We start from the raw sequence: 12,189 nt of genomic DNA, 5'->3' as shown, positions 1-12,189 counted from the left end.
TTAGAATTCAGTTTGAGAAATTGTTTACACATAACAAGGGCTAGCTGAACTGGGAAACGTTAACTTAAGCAGTCTGCTAATATTTTTGGAACAATCTGGTTCAATTAGTATAAAATTCAGGAAAAATATTCAGTTAGGCTTTCGCTTTTCCAAATCCGAATTACCGGGCCTCACGCTTGACACCTGCCATCAGAAAGTAAGCGCTCCCGTAATATTTTTTCGGCATTGTATGATATAAGTCGCCTGTTATGCCTTTCGTTTTTTAGTTTTTGAAATTTCCTTGGATTTTTCATTGCATTCATAGTATCGATTACCGATTGAAAGGTTAAATTTTTGCAACTATAGCAGTGTAAAAGTTCTTCCAATTTTTCATAATTTTTTAAAATAGTTTGTTTTTGGCCAAACAGTCAGCAGCAACAACGGCTGTGCGGTTGAGCGAGCTATCGCTGTGGTCGGAAAAAACGTACGCCACAGTTCGGTCCTCAAAATAATGCCAGATGTGCCTAACGTAGTGGATTACACTCTGACGAAACCACTTTTCGGCAAAAAGTTTGAAACTCTAATTCCCAACAGTGAGGCGTGGTGTACACAGACCCCGGGGAATAAAAGAAATATAGATTTCTACACTGATGGCTCCAAATTGGATGGACAATTGGGTTTCGGAGTATATTCTAATGATCTGGAACTTCGAATAGCGAAAAGATCACCTAATCACTGTAGTGTTTTTCAGGCTGAAATATTAGCAATAAAAGAGGTGGCGAATTGGCTGATAAGTAATGTTCCAAAAATTGTTGGCATTAATATATACTCAAACAGTCAACCTGCAATAAAATCCTTGGACTCTGTGTTTCTTTTCTCGAAAACGGCCATCGACTGCCGCTAATCCCTTAATGAGATGGTTGAGCAGCACAATATTCATCTAATATGGGTGCCTGGCCATATGAACCTACCGGGGAACTGCGAAGCGGATGAGTTGGCGAGGCCAGGGACTACCTTACATATTCCAGGGGAACTAGAATCTGCTCTGTCGAATCTGTAGAATCTGCTCTGTCGCTGTCTGATAGGCGATTTTGCAAAAACTATTGGCGCGAAGTATAATGACTATTGTATAAGCTGTCATGATGTGGAGGAAAAGGAATCAATAAAACACCTCTTGTGTGAGTGTCCTGCATTTTGGGTAAGGTGTAAGCAAATTTTAGGGGCATATAGCTTTAGATTACTGGCGGACCTGGAAAACGTTAACTTAAGCAGTTTGTTAATGTGTATGGAAAAATCTGGTTGGTTCAACAGCAGAAAATAATCGAGGTTCAGCGGTTAAAAGTAGAAGTGCCCATATGTAATAGGTACATTTAGTTAATGTGGTATCACAATGGACTGAATAGTCTTGGTGAGCCTGAATCTTAATCGGGCTGCCATTTTAACCTAACCTAACTCTTTATCTTCAAAATAGTGAGTAATGTCAACATTTGGTGTCCTTTCGTGTATAATATTAATATTACTAATATTATTGGCATCAGTTGATACCGTCCCAATTTCATCATGGATTAGTTTGCCGAGAATGTTCTGCTCTATGACTTTCTTATTGGTCTCATAATCTATTCTCTGCGATGGTAATTCATTTCCTTCGTTTAGGTGTTTTTCAGAAAGTAAGCGCTCCCGTAATATTTTTTCGGCATAGTATGATATAAGTCGCCTGTTATGCCTTTCGTTTTTTAGTTTTTGAAATTTCCTTGGATTTTTCATTGCATTCATAGTATCGATTACCGATTGAAAGTCTAAATTTTTGCTACTATAGCAGTGTAAAAGTTCTTTCAATTGTTCATAATTTTTTAAAATAGTAATTAAAATACTTCTATCTATTTTTGGCATTTTTAATTTTATTCCTTAAAACACTTAATAACTAATTTTTAAATTATAAATTTATTAAATAAAAAATTCGATATCAGAGAATGCGTAATTTTAGTTGCAAAAATATTTATTCTCTCTATTATAGATCGAGCAATTTTTACAGAATGAATATACCGTTGCATTAGTGATGTCACCAATTTGTGTATTGGAAAAATTCGCGGTTCTACATTTGAGAATATCCCAACAAACAGAAGCGTTGGAGAAATTTTTAAATTTATAATGTTTTCAAACATATTTCATAGAATTACGTTAGAATTCAGTTTGACAAATTTTTTACACATAACAAGGGCTTCTCAATACATTAGCTACATTTTCTCAAATTCAAATTCATTTTAATGTTTCAAACATATTTATTAATTTTTTGGAACAAATAAGTGTATGTGTTTTTCAAACAAAATGTTATGTATATGTGTGAAAAGTATGCCTTTAAAACATTTTTCTTCCCACAAAACAACAAAATTGCATGGTGTTTCCCTAAAACTTTTTGTATGCGTTTTGTTCCTTATATGACGTGTGCTAATATTCGTAACCTTTTTGAGCACAACTTGAACTGTATTAAAATCGAACTGAAACACAAACGTTTAGAAAAAACACTATACACGAAATAACCATTTTTGATGTAAATATCGCTTTCGTCTGGAAAGGCGATGTGCTAATCAGTTTCTGGCAGGTTTATTCAAAACCATTTTTGTGACAAGAAATGTTGTGTGGCATCTCCGAATAAATAAACATATGACATCTCCAAAAATGCCCTAGATCGGATTGAAATTTCAAAACAGATCAGTTGCTGTCGTATCTTCAACGAGTTATGAACGATCAAAAAATTCTATTAAATGGTGAGATTTTATTTTGAACAAAGAGTACCATTGGATTTAAATATTAATCTCACCTTCAGAGAAAATAAGAAGAGGAGAAATAGTGGAAACAATAATGGTCACCGAAGGCAAACCATACGGCGTCGGCCACAAGAAACAATACGATTAAGTCGGCGTCAGCTTGAACAGCGACTAGAGCAAGTAATTGATTAAGATTACAATAAGAACAATCTCAGCAATATCCACGGCCAGTTCAACAACCAACTATTAACCAATACCCTCCATATTACATGCAGTATCCATGTGGTTCAAATCAAAATATTCCACTTTCACGACCATCATCAATTAATACTGTAAATAATCCGTTTTATTCGAGAGCAACGAACCAGACAGTATCTTCTGTTGGTCTTACCACCGCGCCTTCGGACCCTTCTAACAAATATCATTAATAAATAATGTATTCTATATTTTTTATATTTTTTATTTAATGAACTTAATACTTACTCGTAGTATTATTTTTTATAATTATTCCTTATAATAGTTTAAGAATACATGAATTTCTATTAAAAAGTACTACTGTTTTTATTGTAAGACTTTGGATAGATTGAACTAAAATCATATTTATATTAATGATCACGGAAAAATATAATTTCTAACTCTAAAAAAAAAAACTTAAATTTTTGATTTTCAGGTACAAAACATATGGCTGGGAATAGAAACATACTCTCACGTTTGGAAAACTTCATTTGACGTATATTCGTGGTGCAATGGTTAGCATGCCCGCCTTGCATACAAAAGGTCGTGGGTTCGATTCTTGCTTCGACCGAACACCAAAAAGATTTTCAGCGGTGGATTATGCCACCGCGGTAATGCTGGTGATATTTCTGAGTGTTTCAAAGCTTCTCTAAGTGGTTTCACTGCAATGTGGAACGCCGTTCGGACTGGCTATAAAAAGGAGGTGATAAGAGAGAAGTTCACAAATGTGGTACACCGAAAAAAAAAGTTTACTATTTTTTATGAAAAATGAACTAACCCATAGTAAGAATGACCATGATTTGGCGCCAAAGATTTTTTTCATCTAGATAAGTTCATGATTTTCTTATAAATTAGTTCATGTATTGCATCGTATTTTAGTTTATTATAGTAATAATAAACTGTGGGAAGAATATACTTAAACTCATTCAAAATATTCCTGCTATCCGGAAAAATGAACAATTTTTTGGGAAACCTGTATTAAGAAATTGGTTTGAAATAAACTGTTTGTCAGTATAATTTTCAAAAAAGTAGAGAAATTGAGGAATCAAAGGTACAACAAGCCTCTATACAACTAAGAAATTTTTCGTACAAAGCAAGTCAATTTTCTATAACCACCATTATTTTATTTCAAAAAATTATGATAATATTACACAAAACTATGGCTTATGATATACTATAAAGGAAATATTTTTATTCGTACGTTGGATGCAGTTACTTGTCGGTAGTTAGTAATTGCTTCTTCAAAAGAGTAATATTCTATGTTATTAGGACTAAACTAATTAATTTAAATTTCCATGTTTTCTATCTATATGAAAGACATATGTGGCATAAGTTGCTATATTCATTGAATTTTTGTCCAATTTCATCGATTTTGGCTAACTTTTGTTGGGCGGATTTGTCTTATAAGCATCTGAAATTGCAAAGTTATACAAAATATAAGAAAAATATTATCAAATTCTATCACATTGATTTTTAACTTACGGGTTTCAAGAGTATTTCCTAGAGCCAATAAGGATAAGCTTAGTTAGCATTAAACAGTAAGAATATTCAAAAAAATTACCATTACAAGACCTGTATACCTGCAAGTGAAAAAAATTATTTTTAATAAATTGAAATTTTGGTTTTATTAAAAACGGACAAAATACCGTTTATAGAAAAACTTACCACATTGAAAAATCCATCCTGTAGGTATTGGAATCATATCCATGGACTAATGGGACGTTTTTGAAATTATTCTCAGAATATATTTGAAATAAAAAATATTATAAAATTAGACATAATTTCCACTTGTCAGTATAGCATTTAGTATTTAAGTTGGACATTAAGTTCGAGTTTAGAGGCTAAAATCGCAATTTTCATGACAAGTTTTCTTTAATAATCCATTAAAAAAAAATAATCTTTATAAAAAACTTGGTTTGGGCTATTCTCCATCAAGTTATATTTAAATTTGTATCGAAGACGTACAATTTTATAATTTTCTTACTGATTTATTTTTAATTTTAGCGGCTAAACTCGAACTTAGTACTCACCTGTAGGAATTGCTGTAACATAAAAAAATAGATTCCAAAAAATAGACTCCAACCTGTGATCCAGATGTGGAATAAATATAGATCATGCTATTACCACTCATGTTGTATATTTTTTATGTAAATCAATTAAAAATCCGCACTAATTTTAAACTATTAACAGAAATATACAGTTCCTTAATCTATTATTTGTTGTTTTTTTTTTAATCAATAAAAAGCGTTTTTGATTTCTGTAACATCACATTCACTTCTCAGTTTCTAAAATGTTTCGAATAAATGTATTTTCATTAATAAACACCAATACCGCACGTACAATTTCGCAAAATTAAATCCACGTGTGCACTTCATAAATGCATCAACATAACTGAATGCAACAATAAAACTCAAAGACAAAAATAGTCATAAAGGATACATAGCTGCCGTAAAGAAAAACAACTCCACACACACACACGATCCCTTTCTGATCTCGCTATTGCAAGAAAACAACTCTCACCACAAAAGATACCAACAACACACAAGGAACATTCCATTGTCTCTAGAATCAAAACAACCAACAACAGCATAAATGACGCAATAACAAACACAAACAATCATACGAGATATACACAAAATGTCTCTAAAAACTCCCTCACATGATGCATTCACATTTTGCAGTAGCACATTTATTGATTAGTTGGAATTCTATCTATAAGTTAAGGTAAAATATATACCAAATCTATGAGGAATCTCTAAAAAATTATATACACCCGTCAAGGATTATATTAACTACTTTTTATTCTACTTTATCTAAAATTTTCAATGTGAGTAAAAACACTCCAACATATAGTAAAAAGGGAAATAATCTGTAGGTAGCCATCGTACGAATCGGTAATGTCGTTAAGTTAATTTTTACTACAAACATTTTTTTCCATACAAAATTTTTTCTTAGTAAATTGTCCACATTTCGTAGTAAGATTTTTATATTGCCCATGTATATTTATAATAGAATCAACGATGCATTAACTACTGTGTTGGAAATTTATTTAAGGAAAAATCCTTCCCATTTCTTAGTTAGTGAACTAAAAAACATTTACTGAATTTTTATAAGCTTTCCTTTAGCTAAGTTAATTTTCGTTGTGGTTACGAAAAATGAACTATATTAGAGTAAATTTGTTGAACTATGTGGAAGTTAAAATGGTCCTTAATTTACAAGACACTTTTTTTTCTGTGTATCACAATGGACTGAATAGTCTAAGCATAAGCGTAGGAAGGCCTCTGGGGAGGGGGCTTAGACCCCCCCAGAAAAAATTTAGCCCCCCCCCCAGAATTTGAAAACCTATTTACGATTTTACATTTTTATAAAAATTAAACAAGTATATACAACCGCACAAAGTTCCGCTAAATTCTTTCATGCACATTCGAATTACTTGGGTTGTGGTAGCAGTTGCCGATGGCAATGTTTGAAGTCTGATATTTATGAAATAGAGCTGTGATTGAACTTATGGTTTAGTTGAATAACTAACAGCCTGTTTCTGTATGTCGAACGAGTTCAATCGATGACTGAAATGCATAGAAACTGCTGTTTTTTGGTTATAAATTCAGCTGTTTGTTTCCATTTTAGTCGATCCACAGAGCTCATTCGACATACATAAATAGGCTGTAAAGCTCCTTTATTATATTGTTTAGTCTGGTTTAGTCATCTTAATTAAAAAATAGTAATTGGTATTAAAACTATTCTTTCATAAATGAATATCTTAATAATGCTGCAAAGAAGCGTCGCCAAAAAAAGAAGTGAAAATGTTCTTTTTGGGTCCGGAAGTGGTGCAAAATTGGCGGAGAAGCGATGAATGTAATAGGAACTCGTCATAGAACGAATGTCCACCGTTTCAACAGCCGTTGCAATAAATTTGCATCACTTCTTACGGTGTGATCCATATCGTTATGTGACATTTTCCCAAATAAATAATTTATATTTATTCGTTTTTTATTTGATTTTTGGTCGAACTTTTGTTAGAATTATATAAATAGACCTCGAGCTTCAAGAAACATTAATTTATAATAATTTTTATATTTTTTTATGATTTTAATGCATTCTAACGCTTGTTTGAATATTTTCAAAAATTATCGATTTTTCTATAATGGATTTAGCATTTTTGTGGCAAAATTTGAATAATTTTTACCAGTTTATTTATTCTTACTCTTTTTTAAACTATTTGAAAAAAGAAAACAAAGATTGCGCATTAAAATATGAAAAAACTGAAGTAAAAAACTTCATGTGTAGTTAATATAATTAACTTCTTTGTGAGGACATTTTTGGAAGTGCTTTTAAAGTTGTGCCTTTAAAACAAATCCCAATTTTTTTGCTGGGAAAAGTGTGGAACAACTTTTAGTTGCTTTATTATATATTATTTTGATGTCTATTTTTGTACTCTTTTTTTATGAAATAAAACAATAATTGATCCTATAAGTTCAGTCTATAAATTTTTAGCTAGGGGGGCTATAGCCCCCCCCCCCTAGGAAAATTGTCTAGCTACGCTAATGAGTCTAAGTGAGCCTGATACATCCGGCTGCCACCTAACCCAACCTAATGTATATTCTAATATACATATACGTTTTATTTAATTGATAAAATTTTGATTAATTGATGCTTTATATTTTCATAAAGTATTGTAGTATCCGTTAAAGTAGTACATTGTGATAATCGGCTTCTTAAAGGCTTTGAATAGCTTAAATATATGGAAATAAAAGGAAATGTCTGGTGAAGTTCAAATAATGTGCATTTATAATGTATATTATGTATAATTATTATTAGAACACACAGAGAAAATTCCATTAAAAGTCAGCCAACGAAAAATTGTCATTGATATAACGAAACATTTTCATTAATACAATGAAAATATTCGTTAATAGTACGAAACGTTACATTAATTTGCAGAAAATTCGTTGTATTAACGAATTTATGTCATTGGCTGACTTTTAACGACAAATTTCGTTAATATAACGAAACTTTTTCTATAAGTGTAGTTAATTAATTAAAATACATTTATTAATTGAAATAAAAATCTTTAAATTAAAAACAAAAATAAAAATTATACTTTAAGCCTAGTTTTTTTTTATTATTATTATTATGTCTATAGATACATATTATCCTTACAGACTAATATAAGTACATATATACATATATATATTTATGACAAATAATTAGGATGAGTTTAAATGAATAATAGTTTTACTCTTTACATTTTCTCTACTCTCGCAAAAATCAATAAGGTGATAGAATTGGTTAAAATCAAGACAAAGACGTCGGAGTTCATTATTAGAAAAATGTCTACCATGATATTGAATAAGCAGCAGTTGAAAGTATCTCGACGGTCTAATTGGAATATTAAGCTGAAGTCTGCTTAAAATAAATTCAGAATTTATACCTCCACACAATAAATTAAATATGAAAGTAACGTTTAGCATTTTCCGGCGACTACTAAGAGAAGGTAGTTTTATAAGATTCAGTCTAAAAGAATACGAAGGAAGTGTGTTTTAATTCCAGCCATGACTCCTAAGATAAAATAAGAGAAATTGTCTCTGAACTGACTCAATTTTCTCCGAATACATCTTATACACTGGATCCCAGACAATGGAACCATATTCAAGGGTATATATATATATATATATATATATATATATATATATATATATATATATATATATATATATATATATATATATATATATAAAATATTGTCGTGAAGTCAAAGATTTCATGTCTTTGAAATACGAATGCAAATTTTGCTTATCATAGAAGACGCATTTCTCTAATATAAAGTTTTTTTCCTTGTCCAAAAGCCGATAAACTTTTCAATGAAGTCGTATTGTCCTTATAATTAAGTGATTTCACTTGAAATTGACTTTAATAATTCAGAAAAATTCTTTAAATTTAATGAAATTGTCTTTAAATTTGTTGTCTTTTTGTATCTTGACTACAAAGCAAAAAATCGTTCAAATATAGGACATGTTTTCCAACACTTTATTTTAAAGACGTTTGTTACTTGAAACATGCCATAATTTCTACTGGAAGTCAAGTCTTAATTTGGAAAATAAAGTTGTCGTTAACTCGTTTTAAAAGGACTTTGATAGCATATGAAGAGAAAATGCTGAAAATGCGAAAAAATAAAATTTGCTTCCTAGAAGCAAGAACACAAAACCCAAATTTAAAAGAGAATTGTGTCTTAAAAGTATCTTTACTTGTATTCTCCGCTTCTTTGGCTCGGAATCAATACCAACATTTTTAAAGTAAAGACGAAATCTTTGGAACCGGGCATGCTTTTTTTTCAGTGTTCTTGTAACTACAGGATCGACAAATTCTTTGCACCACCTCTTCAAAAATCCTAGAGAACTATAAGCCTTATTAACCATCATAGTTATATGCTGATTAAAATTCAATCTATGATCTAATGTGATACCAAGGTAAAGGTTTCAACGCATTCCAATTGAGTTTCATGAAGATAATAGGAAATCTGTAGTTTCTTAGTTCTATAAAAACTCATGTGCTTACATATAGAAATATTCAAACTCATCAGGTTTGTGTCACACCAATTAGAAAAGTTGTCAAGGTCAATTTTGCTCAATATGATCAAGAAAAGAATGGAAATTCTTGACATCATCAGCATACATACAAATAGAAGAATGTCTCACGACAAGAGGTAGATCATTTATGAATAAATTGAAAAGAATAGGACCTAAGTGACTACCCTGAGGAACCCCTGAAGTTACCAAAATCCGGTCAGAAAGGGCATTCCCAAACTTTACATTTTGAACCCTACCAGACAAATAAGAGGTAATCCAATTCAATAGGTTAGGGCAAAACCCAATTCTATCAAGCTTTAACAAAAGCAAGTTGTGGTTTACTTTGTCAAAAGCTTTCTAAAGTCAGTGTAAATGGCATAGCAGAACGAGATTTACGAAAGCCATGTTGTTTAAATTAAAGAACTGACGAAATTTGGTGAGAAATACTATCAGCCAACATTTTCTCGAGTAATTTCGGAAGAGCACATAGTTTTGCAATACCTCTATAGTTGGATACCTCAAATCGACTACCAGACTTCAATAAAGGTGTTATATAAGATTGCTTCCATATCTCTGGCACATAACTAAACGATATTGGAGTATTAAATATCTTAGTAAGTGCAACTTTCAAATTATCAGCACAAAACTTAAGAATATTTGGAGGGATACCATCAGGACAAGGTTTGTATGAACATTTAAGTGATTTCAAGTTATTTAACACAATATCCACAGATAAAAGAGATGCACTTATACCAGAAGAATGGGAAATATGAAAAGGATATCCAGCGCTCGTGTCATAAACTTGACAGGAATAAGTGGAAGCAAAATAATTTGCAAACATGCAGCATATGTCCTTATCCCCTTCAGCCATAAGAGAGCCATTTTTGAGATAATTAGGTAAAACACCGGTTCTTCTCTTGGAGTTAACGAATTTATAAAAATTTTTGGGATTTGTTTTTATCTGATGTCTCATAAGGACTAGATAGTTACGATAAGGAGCCCTACACTCAAGATTATATTCTGATCTAGCTATTGCATACTTTGAATAAGACGACAATGATCCTAGTTTCCTAAAATTCTTGAAGAATTTATTTTTCCTATTTTCAATTTCACAAGCTTTTGATTGTTCCAAGGAGGCCCATTTCCGTTTTGAATTGTAATTTTCGGAACACATCTAGAGAGGCAATGAAATAAAGTATCATAAAAGTTTGTGAGCATTAAGTCAAGATTATTGGAAGATAAAATGTGATCCCAATTGACAGAAGACAATAAGCTGTTCAGCTTAACATAATCCGTTTTAGCAAAACAGTAAGCCTTTATAGTTCTGTTAGTAGGATATTCAAATTTAGAAACTGATGGGATACAAATGCGAGTATAAGTTGTCGGATTATATTTATCTGCAGGAGAAACCATAGGGCTACAGAAATCAACACACACATCAGAATACCGACTAACAAAAATAAGGTCTAATAATTTATTTTGACAATTAAATATACGATTAATTTGAAACAGTCCATAATTAAACAAAAATTGAATATTACCAATGAGATCTTCCTTAGCAGATACAGAACATTACTATCGATAGATTGTTTCCAGATAATCAAAGGTAAATTAAAATCACCAAAAGCTAAGACGAAATCGGAAGGTTTTGAAGAATTGAAAGCAGACAGGATATATGAGGTAAGATCATTATAAACCAAAATATCAGAATTAGGTGGTATATAAGAGCATGAAATATACATATATAAATTATTAACTCTGACTTTTACTGCAACCAATTCAATATTACAATTATTAGAGATGAGAATTTGTTCAGATGGAAATTCAATAGATATAGCAATTAAAACTCCACCACCAGTTTTCTTTGATTCATTAAAACGATCGCAACGAAATATTTGATATTTAGAACAAAAAAATTCAGAGTTATTTACATTACTTTTGAGCCAAGTTTCTGTAAAAATTACAATATCATAGTTGATACCAAAACTATCAGTGTATAATCTTGACAGTTTTGTATTAAGTCTAACATTTTGGTACAATATAAATATAACATTTTTATTAGATTTCCTCAGTTTTTTGAACCAGTGGTAGGAATTGTAGGCAATCGGACCACATCTTTTTTAGGATTGGGCTTATAGACAAATTCATGCACAACAGTTCTAGGAGGCCAGAAATCAGGTTTCACAACAATATCAAAAATATCTTCAGGAACTAAAATTCGAAAAGAAGCCATTCTTCATTTTCGGCAAATTGAAATTTTATAATTTCCACATCAACATCATAATTAAGCTTCCACTTGATATATGAAGAAATATCATCCGGTTGTGTTTCATCGGCAAATCGAGTGGCAAAAATAGTTTTCTTCGGAATAAGTATTTTCAATTGACCAGCATTACGTTCAGTAGGAGATGAATCAAAACGAAGAATCAAAAGTATTAGCTCCATGATTGAAACGATGAGAGGATGGAAATTGAAAATGGTTTGAGTCCCCAGATGTAGATGGTCCAGAAGCTTCACTCACGGTAATAGATGGAACTACAGTAGAAATAGGCGTGGCAACATTGTTATTGTCTGAAGGTTTTTTCCTCTTTCTTAAAGAATCAGAAGGGGAATGAAGAAATTTTTCTAAATAGGAAGCACTAGTA

General features: G+C 31.3%; 1 protein-coding gene and 1 long non-coding RNA gene across 2 annotated transcripts; both read right to left on the bottom strand.

The window, feature by feature from the left end:
• Nucleotides 1–3,993: 3,993 nt before the first annotated feature.
• On the bottom strand, nucleotides 3,994–6,344 carry LOC142225704 (uncharacterized). Its single transcript, XR_012719371.1, has 2 exons — nucleotides 4,461–6,344; nucleotides 3,994–4,389 (listed from the first exon to the last, which is right to left on the bottom strand). It is a non-coding gene; the product is annotated as an uncharacterized LOC142225704 (long non-coding RNA).
• Nucleotides 6,345–9,959: 3,615 nt separating this feature from the next.
• LOC142224724 (uncharacterized) lies at nucleotides 9,960–11,777 on the bottom strand. Its single transcript, XM_075294511.1, has 3 exons — nucleotides 11,627–11,777; nucleotides 11,086–11,495; nucleotides 9,960–10,718 (listed from the first exon to the last, which is right to left on the bottom strand). Exons 1-3 carry the CDS (start codon nucleotides 11,775–11,777, stop codon nucleotides 9,960–9,962), a joined length of 1,320 nt encoding a protein of 439 aa, XP_075150626.1.
• Nucleotides 11,778–12,189: the final 412 nt, after the last annotated feature.

This window comes from Haematobia irritans, chromosome 2 (genome assembly GCF_050003625.1).
Source record: "Haematobia irritans isolate KBUSLIRL chromosome 2, ASM5000362v1, whole genome shotgun sequence".
Classification (NCBI taxonomy): domain Eukaryota; kingdom Metazoa; phylum Arthropoda; class Insecta; order Diptera; family Muscidae; genus Haematobia; species Haematobia irritans.
The sequence above is the reverse complement of the archived record's forward strand: the minus strand, read 5'-3'. Positions and strand labels throughout refer to the sequence as shown.